Source organism: Passer montanus, unplaced genomic scaffold (assembly GCF_014805655.1).
Source record: "Passer montanus isolate IOZ18808 unplaced genomic scaffold, ASM1480565v1 scaffold9, whole genome shotgun sequence".
Classification (NCBI taxonomy): domain Eukaryota; kingdom Metazoa; phylum Chordata; class Aves; order Passeriformes; family Passeridae; genus Passer; species Passer montanus.
The window spans coordinates 8559512-8578547 of NW_024374367.1; the positions used below are offsets into that span (position 1 = coordinate 8559512).

General features: G+C 44.2%; 3 protein-coding genes across 3 annotated transcripts in view; all 3 read left to right on the forward strand.

Moving 5' to 3' along the window:
• Window positions 1-4470, forward strand: part of PRKAR2A (protein kinase cAMP-dependent type II regulatory subunit alpha) — a 60657-nt gene extending 56187 nt beyond the window's left edge. The window contains exon 11 of the mRNA XM_039733911.1: window positions 358-4470. Within this exon, the coding sequence (XP_039589845.1) occupies window positions 358-491 (134 nt within the window). The 3' untranslated portion in view covers window positions 492-4470. The remainder of the gene's footprint in view (window positions 1-357) is intronic.
• Window positions 4471-5739: 1269 nt separating this feature from the next.
• RPP14 (ribonuclease P/MRP subunit p14) lies at window positions 5740-8818 on the forward strand. Its single transcript, XM_039734226.1, has 5 exons — window positions 5740-5798; window positions 5883-5967; window positions 6706-6782; window positions 7345-7423; window positions 8063-8818. Exons 1-5 carry the CDS (start codon window positions 5740-5742, stop codon window positions 8117-8119), a joined length of 357 nt encoding a protein of 118 aa, XP_039590160.1. The 3' UTR covers window positions 8120-8818.
• On the forward strand, window positions 8106-8818 carry HTD2 (hydroxyacyl-thioester dehydratase type 2). The gene has a single exon (XM_039733912.1). The coding sequence runs from the start codon at window positions 8142-8144 to the stop codon at window positions 8667-8669; it is 528 nt and encodes a 175-aa protein (XP_039589846.1). The 5' UTR covers window positions 8106-8141; the 3' UTR covers window positions 8670-8818.
• Window positions 8819-19036: the final 10218 nt, after the last annotated feature.

Consider the following 19036-nt stretch of genomic DNA (forward strand, 5'->3'; position numbering starts at 1 on the left):
CAGGTGGAAGCTGGAGAAGCACTGCTGCTTCCTCATGGCCGATTTTTTATTTTCTGTGTGTATGGCCTGTACTGGTTTGTCACACATAGCCTTCAGGTCATCTTTTAATACCACTGTGGGGGTGTATTTGGCTTCTGTGTTTATCCTTGAGATCAGGTTTATATTTCATTCATCTTGTTTCACCAAATAACACTACAGAGAGAAACTGGAAACATGATTTCTGTTTCTGTGGTTGATTTTGAAGCTTCAGCCCTAACTAGGTTGAACTGAAGGTCTGTGTTCTGAGTTCAGAGACCAGATTGGTATTTGGTGTCCTTTTTGACAAACAGTCTTGTTTTCACCTCTGTTCCATTACAGTCATGGATGTGCAAGCATTTGAGAGGTTGCTTGGACCCTGCATGGACATTATGAAGAGGAATATAACACATTACGAGGAGCAGCTGGTGGCAATGTTTGGCTCTAGCATGGACCTGATGGATCCAGGGAATTAGGCACAGGGTACCTCAATGCCTTCTTAGTTCAAGACACAGAAAAGCCTCCTATCAGCAACACAACTCACAAGGACAACGGACACTACGGAACAGTTACTGCTGCTGTTTTCTTGGGCATTTTAGAAACCATAAACAAGTCTCAGCACAGATGGATTGCTCACTCCTCCCTGCCTCCACTTTGCTGCTGATACTTCATTATTAGACCTAGATTAAAGATGATTCTAACCCTATGTTCACTTACTTGGTTCAGAATGGCGTCTGTCCAACAGTTCAAGTGCCTGATACGAAACCCAAAGTGTGCAAGACATTGAAGCCTCCTTCCTTCTGGGTGTCACTGTTGGGGTAAATTGTCCCATCAGATTCTGTAGTGGGAGGCTGCCTGTTCTGCAGAGGCAGCCTGTGGAATACACGCCTTCTATGGGCTGATTACCTTCATCTGATGCTTTCCTTACACAATGTCCAATTTGCTTTTAATTGTAGCATCTGGGTTTGAAGTTAAAGTATCAATGGAGCCAGTGAATAAGATGGCACTGAAGTTTTGGTCCACCTGCTGAAAGCAGCAGGTAATAAATGTAGAGAACTCTTTAAACCAAGTAAACTGAGCTGGGGACATGGGAGAGTCTGCTTAGCAACCAGATGCAGAAAACGTATTTTAAGTGTTTTCTGAGCAGCAAAGAAAATTGGTTTACTCTATGCTGTCCAACAAAGTGCAGTGGTTCAGATCAAATGGCCTGAAAGTGTCATAATTGTCATCTCCCCAAATTTGCTCCTCGTTCCTGACACTGAGTACATTTTAAGGTGGTGAGATAACAATATATGACCTTCTCTTACTTACAAAGATCCTTTATACTGCTACATTTCCCAGGGTGCAGTTGTTGACTGGGTCAGTTTTAAAGCTTTTTAAGGAGGTGAATGTTTTGTAATTTAAATGAAGACTACTTCTGTACTTGTTTACAGGAGCTTCCCCTAGTCCTAACATTTCACAGTATTTTAACTTCATTAGACACTTGAATGCTTCCAAATACCACGTTGATTTGCTAAACTTTTTCAAAAGTTGGCAACATTTGACTTTGTAAAGCAAATGTCTGCTAACTACGCAGTTGGTGTGTTTGAGGAGTCTTTTGGTTTAGGTGATAACTAAGCTAATGATGTTTATCTAAAATACCTGTTAAATTTGCAGCATTTATTAGGTAGATTCTGTTTCTATAGCTTTAAGGACCTTAATTGGCATATGGCTGAGATTTTATCAGGGTATTATCTAAATAAGAATCAGACCATGAGAAGGACGTTTTTATGGTGTTCAAACTGACTATATATATATATAAGACATTGAATTTGGAGGTAATAAATCTAGTGACCCTTTGAGTTTGCATTCTTCCACAGCTCATGCAAAACATATTGGTGTTTTATGGGGTTATAAAATTTTAATAGTGAATTCTAGTGTAACAGAACTTGCTCTTTTTATTCATGGCCATGTAAGCAAGAATGGAAGGATGCTAATCTTAAATTCCTGCTTTTAGTTATCACAGTGGACATTTCTCTAAGGCATGAGATGCTTAGCAGCAACTCTTAAGTTGATTTCTGGATGGTCTTTTCCCCATAGTGGATGAGCTCCTCCCATTTCCTGCAATATGAGTAAGATGGAAAGTTGATAAATTTGAATGACTGTTGTCCAGTTACTGTAATTGCAGTCATATTTTTATATAATGCAAATGATTTGTAATGGACACCACTGAACTTGGTGTTTCCATATTATTAAAGTTCTGGTCGTGACGTCTAGTGGCTGTTCTAACTGCATGTATTCTAGAACAGTGAATTTCACTTGCTTTCCTGGGCTGTTTCTTTGTCATAAATTACAGCCAAAGAAGCAGCAAGTACTTTTCACTCATGCTTCCAAGGTTTAACACCAAAGAGGAAAATAATTGTTTTCATCACAGAATATAAAAACCAAACAAAACCCAAATCAAACCAACAAAGAAAAAAAGAAGAAAAAAAAAAAGAAAAAAACACACTCATCAGCTCCTTGCAGTGATAGCAGATGTAACTTTAAGATACTTTGGGCTCCATGACAAAGAGAGTTTCTGAAGCCAGCTCATGACTGTCCTGTGAACCAAACAGGAACTGGTCTCTGAACCAGCCTGAATTTCTGTGCTGCCTAAACTGTCATGTGAGCTAAAGAGAAACTTGCTGTGACTAATCACCAGCTGGCCTTTGTTGTCCCAGGCAGAATATCCTCTCCTTTATCCAGAGGAGCCTGGCAGGTTGAGCTGCCTTACAGATGGATTCTGTAATGCCTTTGCTTCTGTGCAGGACAGGACTGTAACCTCAGCACAGGCAAACACAGGCAGTTGTTCCAAAGCTTAACTGAAACCCAGGCAAGGCTGATGTCAGATTCCTGAAATATTTCTGCCTCAAAGGCAGAATTTGATGGCTTCTAAAAGTCAAAGGAAAAGACAAGAATATAAAAATATTACAACCCCATGTGAACAAGAATAAGCTTTTGAAGTTTTACCTTTCTCTGGGCTCCCTGGAGCAATGGCAACTGGGCAATGCCATTCTGCATCCAGGGTCTGTGCAGCAGCAATCTGTGGTGTAGAGGCAGCTGGCTTTGAGCTGAGAGAGAATGAGCTGCTAAGAAGGCTCATCCATTTAGGAATATAATGTGCAATGTGCCTGATTAGTTTGGTCTAGTTTAACCAACCTGTTTGTACAGTTTTGGAGCATGGAGGTAGTGGAAAGTAAGCTTCTTTAGTAAGATACTCAATATTGCCAGGAATCTGCTTAGAGCACCAGCAGTGAGCAAAAGTGGCCAATGTGAAGTGCTGATACTGAGTCCAGGGAGCAAGTACAGCCCCTGATTGTGACCATCTGCCCCATCCCTGTATCTCAGCTCCTTCCTTTGCACTCTGCTCATTGCAGTTGTGTCAATGGAGTAAGCCCAGTGTTCAGTAAATCTGCCACTGAGTCTCTGAAATTGGCACTGAAGAGAGATTTAGTTTTTAATAAAAGCACTCAGCAGCAAAGTGGGCACAGAGGATCATGTTTTTGAGGCTTAGAGGGAGACATCTCCTGTTTGTGATTCCCTGCTTGTGATTGTTGTGAAGTCAGTGAGAGGAGCTTTCAGTGGTTAAATATCCTGGCACTTGGTATTTCTGTCTAATGTCACAGCACAGGTTCGACAATGTAAAAGAACAAAAAAGTGTGGAAGTGCTCCCTTCTTAGAAACAAAAGTGCAAAACTTAAAATAAAACTTTGAAAACAAAGTGCAATTTTGCACAGAGGGCAAAAAAACCCTGAAACCCCTTTGAATGTCACTTCCATTCTTCCTTTCTTTTGCTGAAAGCAGACTCTTGTTCTTGACTTGTATTTGTAAACTAGTCTTGCCAAAATACACGTTGGGTTTTTTCACTTCAGATAAATTTTGTTGTTACAGTCGTTGCTGATAATTTTAACTTTTTTCAAACCATAAATTTTATTTCAAGAGGCCTTCCCTGTGGATTTCCTCCTGGCGCTCTGCAGCACTACACTGCTCTTTCAAGAGGCAAGAGAAAGTCACCTCACAGGAGACACTCAACACAGCTTAGCTGGCTGGAGCTAATAATGTGCTACTAATTTTCCTCTGTGGGGCAGGAGGGGAATTAAATTTGCATAAAGTTGCTACCTCAAGGCTCCAAGTGCTTTTAAAGGTCTTTCACTTGGGAGAATTTAATAAGACAGTTCTTAAAATTGGTCTGTTCTTTTGAGTTAAGTGGGTTTTTTTTTTAATTGATTCATTGAGGGACCCTTATTTTAATTCATTTTACTACTTGATTCTCAAAGGATGAACAGCTGCGAAGTTTGGTTCTTGCACTGTAGTGTTGAACATGAAAGAAAAATATCTGCCATATAAACATATGGTTTTAACGAGTTAAACCACTCTGGGGTTCAGCTTCACTTTTGGTTAATAAAAAACTGACCTGTTGTGTCCAGCCTTCCTGTACAGTCCTGTGTGTGCTCGTTATTGACTCGCTGCAGTGACACAGCCCAGCCTCACAGCAGCTCCTGGATACTCTGGGAATGCCTGAGGGAGCTCCTCCTGCCAGCAGCACCTGCCCTACAGCAGTAACAAAAACAGATTTTATGCAGCACCTGACCGCCGAGTTTTGCTGCTCGGTGATGAAATTTTACTAATATCTTGAAAGTGATACAAACTGCTGGAGGTAGTGTTGGTCCCAGTAAAACTGGCTGCTCTGGTAAGTCTGCCAAATTATTGTGGAACTGATTTGCTGAGCACTGCACGAACTGGTTCTCAGTTCCCAGGAGAAACACAGAATTCCTGAAGTAGGCTTGTTAGCCTACTCTTAGAGCTACTGAACTTTATGTGGCAAACTGCCTTTTCTTTAACCTAACTAACAATCTGAAAATTACTTTGGTACATGAGAAATTATATTTGCTTTTGCTGAAACTGTTTCTGAACATTTGGCAGTGTATGTACCATTTTTAAGTCAGCCCAGGAGCAGAGCTCAGGTGGATTGTGGTGCTGAGCATGAGAAAAAGTGCTGGAATAATGCAGGACCTTTGCACAGACTGAGCTGTGTGAAGGTGCAGGCAAGAGGTGTGAGCTGGGCCTTGCCTGAAGCATGTGGGATGTGCCTTGGGCCGCTCTGCAGCGTTACCTGCTGGGCTCGATGCTAATTCCTGGTAAAAGGTCCTAATTTCTGGTAAAAGAAGGAAAATTCTGTGAAGTTCTTTTGAGGGATAATGTTTAATTATTTCAGCGGAGCAAACGTGCTTCTATCCTTTCTGCTCTTTCTGTGGTAAGGATACATTTCATGCCAATCTCTAGAGCAGGTTCAAGATATTAAAATTGTGTTATTTTGCCATCTCCATCACTGCTGACTGGTGCGTGCACAGACAGGCTGCCGGGCTCGTTCTGTGCACTTCTCCAGCTCCTCCCAGCTGTGTGTGCCTGCAGAGCTGAGGCTGGGGCAGCAGGCTCTCCCCAGTGTTGGTAACCCGCTGCCGGAGTTACCGGGATTGGCACCGGGCCCGGCCCCTTTGCTTGCAGGAGCGTTCAGTGCCCGCCTGCACAGCGCGGTTGTGGCGCGGCGCCCCGTGCTGCTCAAGGCTGGCGTGCCGCGCTGGGTCTCTTCCCGCCGCTTCCCAGAGACCCGTCTCAGCCTCAGACGCTGCTCTGGCTCTCCTCCGTGCGCAGGGCTGGGCAGGGTGTGCCGGCCCGGGGCTCGGCGCTGCGGGCCCGGCCCGGGCCATGGCGGCACGGGAGGCGCCGCGCGGTTTCCATGGCGACGCTGACCCCGCGCGGCCGCCGTAGAACCGGAGCCGGGACCCCGAACCGGGACCCCCCCGAGCCCCCTCAGAGCCCTCCTGACCGCTGTGCTCTCCTCCCCGCAGGGAGCTGCCCGACGGCGGGGCGCGGCCGAACGCGGCGCAGTTCAAGCAGCTGGTGGTGACCGCGCTGAGGGAGCTGCACGGAGAGGTGGGACCGGGAGCTGGGCCTCGGCTGGCGGCTCCGGGCCGGGCCGGGAGCGCCTGGCGGGGCGGGCTGTGGTGCCCTGGAGCAGCCGCTGTGGCTGCGGAGCGGGGTCCGGGCTCGGGTGGGCTGGGCCGGTTCCCGGTTCCCGGTTCCCCGCTCGCCAGCCCCGTCCTGCCTCGCTCCCGGTGAAGCCGTGCGGTTCGGTTCGGTGCCCGGTGGCTCCGGCCGTCCCTAGCAGTGCTGCAGGTCGGGTTGGACCGGGCTTGGAGCCTGCTCTAGTGGAAGGTGCCTCCGGCCGTGGCAGCGGGGCTGGAGCTGATGGACTGTGTAAGATCCCTTCCAGCTCCAAGCGGTCTTTGAGAATTGTTTTTGGAATTTGGGGTATTTGTTGTAGTGCGGCTTTTAAAAGAGAACTGTGGGAAGGGAACAGCTTTTTGAATGGGAAAGTCCACAGCACTGGTTTTGCTCTGTTTACTCTATTGCTGGCTGACTTTAAGCAGGTTGCATCACCTCTTGGTCTGTGTTTCTCCGTCTGAAATGTGTAAATAAAAGTGGTTTCTAAGGAACTCTGAGAGGAAGGGTGCTGTTTAAAATCTAGTGATGTAACTGGAACACTAGTGTGAGATTTGAGCGTAACTATAACACCTTTAATGATGTAACATGCTGGGGCTGAAATCACTTGCTTATAAACCACTATAACAACATAGGGTGATACTTACTAAATAACTTTTTTTTTCATAGGTTGGAGCAGCTTTGCCCGTTGATGTCTTAACATATGAGGAAAAAACTCTGTCTGCCATATTAAGAGTAATTAGCAGGTAAGGTGCAGTCAGTCTGTGCTCCCATGCCATGAAAACAGAACTTAAATTAAAAATGGCCTTTGAAGAATTAAGCCTAACTTGCAGATCTCAGAAAATAATCACTGAGTCTTGGTAACTTTGTGCATCAGTACATTATTCCTGCTTTAAACCAGAATGATTTTAATGGTTTTAAGGCAGGAAGAAAGCATTACTGAGGTAGTGACTTTAAATCTCTTCCTGTAGTAGAGATGAGAATGGTTCCTCTAAATGGTGATGACAACTGCAGGTGATTTAGGTGAAGAAGGAGCTTAAATGCACACTGAGAACAAGAACTGTTCTGGTAGAGTGAGCTTGAGGTTGCAGTACACATCTCTGTGTCAAAGAGAAGAGACTGCAGCCACTGCAATAATCCTTCAAGATGCAGTTTTGCTTCTAGAACTGTTAGTGAAATTACCTTCTGTTAACCTGTAAAGGCTTTGTTACTCTTTGCATAACATATTTTCTATTTGAGATGTCTACACTGCAGGAGAAACAGAAAACCCCACATTTTATTGATATATTTTGTTTTCTTTTTATCTAGTGGCCTTGTCAAGCTGTGGAGTGCTCTAACCGTGCTGGGCTTTTACCAGAACAGGAGGTGTGCCTTCCGGGTGCTGCAGGTAAAGCCCTGTGGGGCTGGTGGCTTCCCCAGGTGTCAGCTCTGGCTCTGAGCTTGGCAGGCTGCCCAAGCCTGCTGCCTTTTCATAGAAAGATGGCCTAGATGCAAAAATGCCTTTCTTTGGGAATGAAGTGCCTTTCAGTGCAGGTCTGTGGGCTTGTGTTTGAGAACTTCTCATCTTAAAATGAGTCTTGTACAATGTGACAGTAGTGGCTGTCTCATAACTTCATGGTTCAGTCCAGTGACAAGTCCTGATGCCATTAATACATCTGCAAGAAAATAATTTCTGGCAGGTGTTGTTCATGACCCACATCTTGGTCCAGGTCTTATTTTCCCTACTCCACTTTCTGCCTGCCTAATGGTTACTGTCAGCTGACCTTGTTTAACAATGCATGTATGAACATGCACTTCCAGAGCTTATTTTTTTCCAGAGGATGCTGCTGAATAAAATGAGTTCTGAGAATTCTTTGTTTCTGAAGCCATGGCTAGACAAAAGTCTGCTCAGGCATAGCTCTTAAGTTTTTAACCTGTCGTGTGAAAGGAAAATTGAAGTATTTCCAACTTTGAGAGCATTTGATGGTGGGTTTTTTTAAGGCTTCAGTTGTTCAGTTCTTGTTTGTTTCTTCTTTTCCCAAACCAGACATCTCCGTTTCTACTTGCGTTATCCGGCAACAGCAGAGAATTAGTCCTGGACTGAATGCAGTTGTTGGTTCAGCTGCATGCAGGAGAAGTTCCTGGAAATGTTGTGGCCCCTCAGGCGTGGAATTTCTGGAGGGATTTTCCAACAAGGAGCCCTGACAAAGCCAACGTTCATCAACTCACTGCTTGGACATCCTGTATTTCAGAACTTACACATAAAAGTTGGAGACAAAGCTGAACTTAGCAAAGCTTTTACACAAAATGATGTAGTTACTTTTTCTTACTTAACAGGTGACACAAATCCTTTACATTTAAATGAAGAGTTTGCAAAGAAATCTAGGTTTGGGAGAACTGTTGTCCATGGAGTTCTGATCAATGGACTTATTTCTGCAGTTCTGGGTACCAAAATGCCTGGTCAAGGATGTATATTTCTGTCCCAGGAGATTCGTTTTCCAGCTCCTTTGTATGTTGGTGAAGAAGTCACAGCTGCAGCAGAAGTGAAACGACTGAAGGGTTCTGTTGCACACATTTCTGTATCATGTCAGGTCAGAGAAAGTGGGAAAACTGTTATGGAAGGGATGGTGAAAGTCATGGTGCCAGAGGGTTAGAGCTGTTCATCATGTGCATCTTCAGCATAAAGGCCAGAACCAATGTACACTTGGTTTTGAGTCTCTTTTGAGTCTCTGATGTAACATCACTAAAACCAGTAAATTTGCAATAAAAGCCTTTCAGAATGTCTGAAAGTGCACAAACTTAACTCTACTAGAACTGCATTAAAAGTAGAGCTTTTCCTTTTTTCACTGTAATGGGTTTCTCTGCCAAGGTGAACCAGGCACTTGCTGTGACAAAGTGGCACATTCAGACAAGCCTTTGTGCTGCCACAGTGGGAAGTTTGGACTGGTGGGGCTCACACTGAGGCTGTTATTTCTGGTGAAATTGCAGTCCACACCAACAAAGTTCAGTTGAAACTTGTTCCTTCTGTACAAAGCAGCTGTATTTGCCAGCAAGCACCAGGGGAGGGGACAGTGCTGTGGTCAAAAGCGGAACAGAAGAGGAGGTGCTGACACACATGTACTGCAAGATGTGTTGTAAGCTGCACGGCAGCTCCAGCTGGTGTTTCTTCTGAAACTTGCCTCCCACAAAGAGAGTGAAGGAGGCTTTAAAAAAAAACTGTACTTGTGCTCCTGAGGGCAAGACAAGCAAGGGCAGATGATTGAGTACTAACTGTATGGCTTCTCTCTTTGAGTGTGTGAACGTGGATTTCCCTTTGTCCACTGAAAGTACCTTGGTAGAGTAGACTTCTGGCAAATTCATTAGTAAGTCATGTGGGTTAAATTATTTTAGTACTGGCATAAGGTTATTATACACTAAGAAACTTCTTTTAGGAAGAATTGAGGCCATCAGGAGTAGGGCCTCCAGTTGGTAGCTCATAGAACTTTCTGGCAGTGTCTGTTATCCTCCCATCTTCTCTGCAGCAGAAATGCATTTGAAACTTCCTTGACTGCAAACCTCAGAAGTTGTCTGCTAAGAAAAGAGAGTTTCTCCTCAACCTGTGATGAAAGCTACTGGTGAAACAGCTGCCCTGCCAGAGTGTGCTGCACTCTAACCCCAGGGGTTAGTCACACTGGAGCAGAGGGAGGGGTGGTGTTTCAGGTGTTTGACTCCATGCCTTCTCTTTCCAAAGCTTGGAGTTTGGCCTGTTTGCAACCTGGAAGTAGTAGTTAGGAAGAGTTTTCCTTCTCTCTTGTCTGTAGGAACTGTTTCACTTCACATTTCCTTTCCTTCTGCCTCAGGTCGCTGCCTGTCACTGGCTTTTGCTGGACAAAGCACTTCATCAAAGCAGGCCCCCTCCTTACCCTGCTCCCTGTTCACCTGCCTCTCCAGGTGGGAAATGGTCTTGTTAAGGCCTGTTAACAAAATGGATCAGATCTGTTCCTGACCTCCTGGGTCACTGCAGGAGGAGTGGTTTGGGGAGCTGGGGTTGCTGTTCCAGCCTGGCTGCTGAGCCACAGCAACACAGCCCATTTTCCTCTCCTCATGGAGCTGCAGTACAGAGAGATTAAGCTGTCCATGACACCTGCTCCAGGCGTAGGACAGACTCCAGCTCTGCAGTCTTACAACATCTGAAGTGAGAGTAATTCCTGTGTATGATGTAAAAAGAGGAAATGCAGACAGGTGCCCAACTTGTTGGTTCTCAAGCTCTAAGTCGTATGCAAATAGAAAGTTTATTATGCTGCTGCAATCAAAGTCGCGTTGAGGAATTCAATTGTTAACAACATTAACTCTGTGCTTTGAAAAACAACCAAACCAGAAACCAAAACCCCCAAGAAGATCAACTCCAACCCTAAACTTTAGAAATTGAGTAAAATATACAAGATATTCTGATTATTTTATTAATACAAAACACCCTGAGAGGTAAAGAGCAGCAAGTGCCCTTATAATTTTCCTGGTCTCTTTGGTTGGACCAGCAGTGTCTCAGGGCTGATTCCCCCGGGGCTGCAGCTGCCGTTACCCGTCGGTGCTCCCGGGGGCACCGGGCACGGAGGGCTTGGGTGGCGGGGCGACTCGCCTGCACTCGTGGGCTCCCGCCAGCCCCTTTCCCCGCTATTGCCCGCGGAGACGAACCTCCTCATGTCCCCCATCCCTGCCGTGTCCCCATCTCTCCGTGTCCCCCATCCCCGCCGTGTCCCCTATTTCTCCGTGTCCCCGTCTCTCCGTGTCCCTCTCTCCGTGTCCCCATCTCTCCGTGTCCCTCATCTCTCCGTGTCCCATCTCTCCATGTCCCCATCTCTCCATGTCCCCATCTCTCCGTGTCCCCATCTCTCCGTGTCCCCCATCTCTCCGTGTCCCTCTCTCCGTGTCCCCTATGTCTTCGTGTCCCCATCTCTCCGTGTCTCTCTCTCCGTGTCCTCATCTCTCCGTGTCCCGTCTCTCCCTGTCCCTCATCTCTCCGTGTCCCCATCTCTCCGTGTCCCTCTCTCCGTGTCCCCATCTCTCCATGTCCCCGTCTCTCCGTGTCCCCATCTCTCCGTGTCCCCATCTCTCCGTGTCCCTCTCTCCGTGTCCCGTCCCTCCCGTCCCGCGCTCCCGGGGCGGGACCCGCGCGGAGCGGCGGCCGGGGGTGGCGGAGGCGCTGCGGGCTGCGCTGGGGGCGAGGGGAAGCGACCCCGCAGCCCCTCGGTGGGGTGCCGCTGCTCCTTCGGCTCCTTCGGCCCCTCTCCGTCCGCGGGGTTCCGGGGGCAGCCGGCAGCAGCCCCGGGGGACCGCCGGGGCTCTGCGGGGGCGGCCGTGAGGGGTTCGCGCTGCTCGCGTCCGCTCCGAGCCGGCCCTGAGGGTCGCTGCAATTCCTGCTGCCCGCGGGCGCTGCAGCCTGTGGAGCGGCGATGGGCTCCGGCTGCCGCGTTTCGGTGGCGGTGATGAAGTTCCACGTGAATGGGCTGCGTTTGCCTCCGGGTGCTGCCGTGTGGCCGAGCGAGCCGCAGCCCCCGCAGCCCCGGCCCGTTCCACGCTGTGGGGAGCCGTGGCACTCAGCAGAACGAGCCCTGCCGTCACTTGCGTGTCAGATTCATTCTTTTGGGATGCCTGGGACACATGCACTGTGTGTCCGTAAGCGCTGTCTTTGAGCATGCAGTAATAATCCAAATTCTGTAATGTCCTGCTTGCTGTTATTTTCCACTTTGAAAACCGGGTTTCATTATAGTATGACCAAGCAGTAGTGGGAATCAGAGAACTGGCTGTCATTTCTGATTCCTGCTTTAGCTGAGAGCAGGGATGCTGGAGAGGACGCCAGAGATCCCTCAGGTACTCTAGTGGGAAGCTTGCTTTAAATGGAGAGAGGGTTTCCTTATGTCCCTTACACAGCTCTGATTCCTGCATTGTGGATTGCTTCCTGGTTCCTTGCATCTGTTGCATTCCCTTAGCCTGAATGGCAATAACTGCAGGTTCACCGTGGGGTATACACTAATTTACAGACTGTCTTATTAAATACTCTCATATAAATAATTCACACTAAGAAGTGGTTTATTTTTTGTCTGAGGAGCTCGCATTTATTGACATTCCAGTCTTTCTCTGAACAGAAGTTACCTATGAGGAATTGTCTGGGAGGCCTTGTGAATCCAAAGGCTGTGGCTCTCAATTGATGCAGCTCCTCTTATAAGTCAGACTAAAGAGGTTTATTTCCTGGCAAGTGGGATGCTTTTTACCTGTTTCAATAGCTGAAGGATGGGTGTGCCAAGTCCTGTGAGAAGTTGTGTAACTCCTAATACTCCCCAGCAGACCAGATTATGTTTCGTTAGTAGCTTGTTTCCTTATTATGCTTTTTTGTTAGTTGCAAATGACAATAGTGTTTTGTGCTCTTTCCTTTGGTTTGCGTGATTCTGATTGGAAAAGAAAAAGTCACAAGATTCTTTTAGAATGATCCCTTGGAAGAACTTTTGCAATCCAGACTCTTCCTGTGTCATCTCGTCTGAGGGAGTGCGATAGCCCTGTCTTTCATCTCTGTATTCTGTTACTAACAGTTGTGCTAATTCTCTGCTGTTTTGTTCTGATCTTTTCTTAATAACAGAATGCTGGAGCACCGTGCCTTTTGATTTCAAATCTGTCTCTAAGATACATCTATTAGTAATTGTTTGTTTTACTGCAGAAGCCCTGTTGATAGCTGAAAGATGGCTTGAAGTGTGTGTAGCACAGATGGTTTATACAGAGCCAGTGTGGGATAACAAAATACAGGAAGCCATTAACAGACATTTGGTTTCTTATTTGATGTAAGTGGACTATTCTGTCATTTCAGATACTTCATCTTATGTCCCTGGTGTCTGAATAGCTTGTTTATTGGTGGGTGATGCTGTCCCTGACTTGAACTTTCCTGGTTCAAAATAAGCCATAGGAATAAATCCTTGTCTCTGAAGAGGTGTGTAAATGACGTCCTTCTAAGAAATAAGGGTTGAAGTGTTTTTGTGGTGCTTGAAAACTGTATTTTACTTTGTTAAATTATAGTTAGAAGAAAGTAGATTGTCATTAAATGAATCCTTTTCAGTTTTGTTCTTCGTTCCACCTCAAAGTGGTGTCTTCAAAAGATGTGGATCTATAACATCCTTTATCCCAAACTAATATTTGGAGAGCTAGGCCTGTTCTAAAGCAAAGGCAGCCATGAAATTTTAAAAATTCTTTTTTCAGCAGTATATATTAAGATTTTATAGTGTTTTTTAGTGTTGCAAGAGTTGTTTTAAACTTGGGTTTGTATTTTTTTTTCCTGCAGATCATAGCTTCTAAAAGCACTCATATGAAGATGGCTTAGGCTGAGTTTAGGTGCAACTTTAACATGGCAACTGAACTAGTAGTTATGTAAACCTTCTGTTGGTGCTGAAAATAGCCAGTCTTCTGAAAAAACAGCTAAGGAAAAGGTGAAGAATTTCAGGAAAAGCTCTGTAGACATGGCGAAATATCACATAGAAGACCAAAGCTTGTGTCTAATGAATAGTTTGCTTGCGTATTGTTCTAAGCAGTTTCTGTTAATTTAAATTTAGTACAACAGACTGGGTAAGTGTAAACTTCATAGCATTGAATCAAGGGCTGTACTTGGCAGAGGCTGAGTTTCTGTTTCCTGAGGCTGAAGGTGAAACTGAAAAAAACAAAACTGAAAACAAAACCTGAAACTACTGTGTTCTTACCTGAATTCTCTAGAAACCTAAGAAGGGATTAAGCTACTATTGAGAATGGACTTTTGAGGATTTGCACTTTTTGCTTAGTAAGAGTATGTCAACCCCCCATAAATGGGTTTTTAGATTGTTAGGGAGCAAACTGCCAAATTATCTGATAGGCACAGAGGCTCAGCATGCTTCCTTCAAGTCAGAAGAGCTCAGAAGTTCTTACTGGACTTAGTACATCCGAGCTGGAACATAATCTCTGTTTTTGCATTGCAACAAAGAAATTGTTCACTGAGGTTTTCCTTCTGTGTATTTATTTCCAGTCATAATTGGAAGAGGAAAACGATGTCTTTCTGTGTTTTCAAAAGTTGTTTCCCTGGTTAAAATGTGTTACAAGCAGTCTGAGTTTTATTGGAATGTGCACTTAAATACAATTAATTCAGTAGCCTGATGTTTATGGAGTCCTTTTCATTTTGAAAGCCAAAAAAATACATATTGCAGGTGCCTTCCAATGGCATCTCACCTAATAGACTTGAAATTACAAGAACAAGCCCAGTCAGCTTCATTTTGTCTCCTTTATGCTTCAGCCACAAGCACTGCGTCAGGGAGAGTAACTGTGTAACTTCCAGGGGTGTGTTGGGCACCTTTCCATGGCCATGAGTCAGGGCCTTTGTAGGTCTGTGTACCAGCCCTTTTGTAGAAAATGAAGTTTTGTTGCTGTTGCATTCCTTGACTTCAATAGCAGCAGGATTACATCCAATATACTAAATGGATACTTGCCATTTGCAAGTGTCTCATCTTGATGCCAAATGTTGTGTTCTGACAACAGAGGCAATTTCAGCACTAAAGCTTTAATAAATTTTGGCTGTTAAACTTGCCTCATATTGCAGTATTTCATCTGCATGTTCACCATGTAATAGTGGTTTCTTTCTAAGCCTTAAAATAGGATGCTATTTTCTTCCATGATAATCTAGACATTTTCCTTATTAAGAACTGTACCTGCAAGTCTGTTCAGCAGTAAAGCTACTGGTGAGTTGTACATGTTCTTAACATTTCTCAATTATTTGCTGAAGTATTTTTCCTTTCTCATGTGTTTCATATTTTGAAATTGAAGTAGTGAAACAGCCAGCTTTGATACAGTACATTGTTGCCTTAAAGGCATTTGGAAATGAACAGCTGAAATAAATCCCTCTCCTAACAATCTTTCAGAGTTTTTAGTTTTCTTTAAGCAATGATGAATGTTGACACTCATGGCTGTTAGATTAAAAAAAAGTTGAAAAAGCATTTATATTTTTTCTTTTATTGTTCCAAATAGAAAAAATGGAGCCACATATTTCTAGGACTGTAGAGTTTAGTTTAAAAGCTTGTAAAAGATTTTGCACATCTGCTCTACAAGGAATTCAGTCTTTTCAAGGCTGCATTCACTTTGGACAAAAACAAACATGAAGTTACTTTTAGACATGGCATTACACAGGGAGCTGTCACAGTTCACTTGTTTGAGGTTTCAGAAATGCAGTTCCTCCCCTGGATTTAGTCAGTAAATAGCCTTCCACCTCTCCTCCAGCCTCACAAAAGATGGCTCTTTCATCACACTTAATTTTAAATATTCCAAACTTATGGTTTCCACTGGTGATCTTACTAAATGAGTGTTGCATTGGTAGGTCCTGTGAAGATTGTAGTCAAAATATTAGTTTCCATATTGTACTTTAGTAACCCTAATTAGAATATTTTTGTTGGCTACTGAGTATTTCCTGAAAAATAGTGGGTAATTTGCCTTTCTAGTGAAGGTCACAGTGGTGTAGAGCACTGAAAATCTGTGATTTCTCATCTCTCTCCAAACCTTTTCGTGCTCACCAAGTTTCATTACATGTAAATGTGTGTCCTATTTTTTCCCTGCAGTTGTCCTACTTCATAGCTTTCACTGATTGAATGGCTGACTCATTACTACAGGAGGATACAGTGTGTGAATGGTGCAGCACAGACACACACACCTGCCTTGTTCAGAAAGTGAGGAAACACCAACCACTGCTGCTCCTACCTCAGATGGGCTTAATGGCAGTTGAGCAACAGCAAATACTGAGAGAGGCCTCTGAGGCTGAGCAGCTGTCCTGATGTTGTTGCTGCTTTTCACATGGGAGATTTTCTAAATAAACATTTAAAAGAGCTTCTTACTAGAAATTGTTCCAATCCAGCCTACTTAAGCAGGGATTGTATTCATGCTTAATTAGGCTTTCCTCTTTTTAATGCTTATAAAATAAAGCCCTTTCAAACTTTTAGTTGATGTGACCTGAAGGTGACCTGGATCTTTATAATGGTTGGCTTTTCAAGCCTGTTGGATTAAACAGATGTAAAGCAGAAATCTGTGGAAAAAGAGGCTGACTATCCTGAGCTGGAGATTTAGAGACTATTTGCTTGGGGAAACAGACTGTATTTCCCAATATTGTTGAGACTCTATGTTTTATTATAAGAATCTCTTAACTCACCACTTTTTTTTTCCTATTTTGTCTCTGCAAAAGCCTTCTTTCCTGTTTGCTTCCTGTTTCAAAAACTAGGAATGGTGATAAAGAGGAATTGTTAAACATTTGGAGTGCTTTGCTGTGCAATTTTCACCCAGGAATGTTAACAAAATTTTGCTGAGCAGCTCTGAGTTGCTGATGATAATGTTTTAATAAGTGCTGGAACACCAGGGACTAATCTTGATGAATTTTGGGAAAAAAAAAAACCAAAAACCAAACCAGCTAAATCTTGGCTCTGACTGAAAATGGGTAAATTCAGGATAACATTAATCCCACGCAGTGAGTGTGAAACTGTTATCAGCAAAAGGTTGGAGAAATGCAGTGTGGTTGTCACTGATCCATGTGGTTATTTGGAAAATATTCCTTTTCAGAAACTCTATCCAGAGCTCTGTAGTACTAGGAAGAAGATTTTAGGAAATGACAGTGCAACTGGGGTCATACATCTTTCCCTTCTCTTGACCTCCTCCTCCCAGCACCCATTTCAGCCTTTTTGGACTAATTGGAGCAGCCAGGAAATGATCCCATAGGTAAAACTGCTTTGCTTGGCATCTTTCAAAATGTATTTTGAGCTGCTGCAGGAATATCAAGGTTGTGTCATGAAGTGGTTTGGCAGTGCTGATAGGAAGAGCAGCAGATGTACAAACCTCACCTGTGTGGAGGGAGCAGGGAAGTTGTTTTAGGAATGGTTTTGTGGCCTGTCCTGTTGGAGGCTCCTGCTGACAGTGACCTTGCTGCCCGCGGGCAAAGCAGAGCAGGAGGTTGTGTCTCTGCTGCAAGCTGAGACCTTCCTTTCCCAACCAGCAGCTGTTAGGGCTCCTTTGAAGTTATTTGGTAAACTGAGTCATAGGAAAAATTCTGAGCTATTCATGTAGGAGTGAAAGATGCCATGGGAATTCTACAGGAGTGTAGCTAACACAGACCTCCCCGAGCCTGGTTGTTGATGCCTAAAACTGTTTGCAGGAGTGAACTCTGGTAATTACTTTTTTCTGAAGGCATTTCCATCCTGTTTTCCTATGTTTGATGATGCTGCTAAACAGAAATGATCCAGAGTGTGCCTCTGTTTTCCTTATGCTTTCATTTATTTCCTATGGGCACAGTCTCAGTCCCACTATCAGCTTGTCTCAAAGAAGATTGTTGTAATTCACGTTTTTTTTTCCCTAACTAAACCAGAATTTGGCAGAGAAATAAAGACTTTTGTGCATTTAGACTTGAAGAGTTGAAAGCTCTTCTCTGGTCCTATGGGAAGCATATATCAGTGGTGCTAATTATAATCCCACGACAAGCTTGCTCCCTCACAGAGGCAGTAGGAAGTATCAACTTCTCACTGGAGCTCAGCATACTGTGCTCTGCTGATGATGTGTAGCCATGGCAGATACTGGGAATGGGATTCTACTTCTTATCCTGGCCTTTCTACTATTGCTGTTCTTTGACTTTCAATCTCATTACCAGCTTTGGGGAAAAAGCCCCTCAACCAACTCAGAAGACCGTTTGGGCTTTTTCATTCGTTGTATTAACAGGGTAGTGCTGAGTTGGACAATAACTAATTATGGTCAGTGCTGATGGAGAGTGTATGGTGGGGACTTGGCTCTTCCTTACAGACAGAACTGATGGCCACACCTGAAGAGTGTTTGCTATTCTCTTTCCAGTTGCAAATCCTGTGACATAAAAAAGGGACTTGAGTAGTGCATTAGGCCACAAAAGCAGATATGGATGGGATGGGAAAATGCTCAAGTAAATGTGGGGAAAAAAGGTTGTGGCCCAAATATGTTTTTTTTTTTAAAAATAATCTTACTGTGAGAATGAGCTCCGTGTCCCAGGTTTTTATCACAAGGGTCTCCAGAAGAGCTGTGTTGACCAGTGTGGTTGTGTGCAATAAAATGCTTTGATGGTTGTTTAATGAATTTGTGTTCTGCCTGTCTTGGAGCATTTTCTTGGGGCTCAATAGAAAATGGCAATCACTGGATAAAGAGCAAGTGCTACAAGGGATTGAGCAATAACTCAGCTTCTTCCAAAATGCTAGAAAAGATGAATGACTGCACATGGTGAATCATCACTGGTGTGGTTTTTCAAAGAAACAGCCAATGTTCCTTTGCGACTTGATGAATAAGCAGTTGCTGCAATTTTTGGTCTGTGTGTGAAGTAGCCTCTTCCCAAAATACAGCAATGGTCACAAAACAAGAAAAAACACATTAGTGGTGAATATGGGTTTCCAGGTGTCCCATTAATTGATTTCTGTCACACAGTTTCCAAAGATAATTACACTGGTTAAATGTTATCAGCTCTGTGGATTTGTGTTACTAATTATGATGATTTGGGCTTCGTGTTTTGCAGGAAGATACCATAATTATGATTTCAAATGGGTAAGAGGAAAAAATATGAAGGGACCATGTCAGGCTGACTTTCTGAAAATAGACACTTTTGCTGTGGGTATTTACTGGCATTTTGCTTTGTTATGCTGGTGGCAATAATTCCTGGGGGTACTTGTTAGATATTGGAGGTGAGAAGAGAGAGGTTTCTTCAGCTGTTGTGGGTAGACACGTGTGCTGAGTATGCTTTTGCTGTCTTTTCTAAATTAAACCTCTCAAGTACTCCACAGGTGTGCAAGCTCCTGGAGCTCCCCTTGTCTCCTGTGCTGGGAAAGCAGAGCAGAGCAATTGTGAGGGATGGTCTGAGCAAACCCAGCTCTGGCCTTGCCCAAGGTGCTGGATCTGAATTTTCTGCATTTGAATGTTAGTTGTCTTACTTCAAGAAGTGCCTAATAACTTTCTTCAGCTCATTAGTGCACATTTCTAATGATTTTTTTCCTTTTATTAG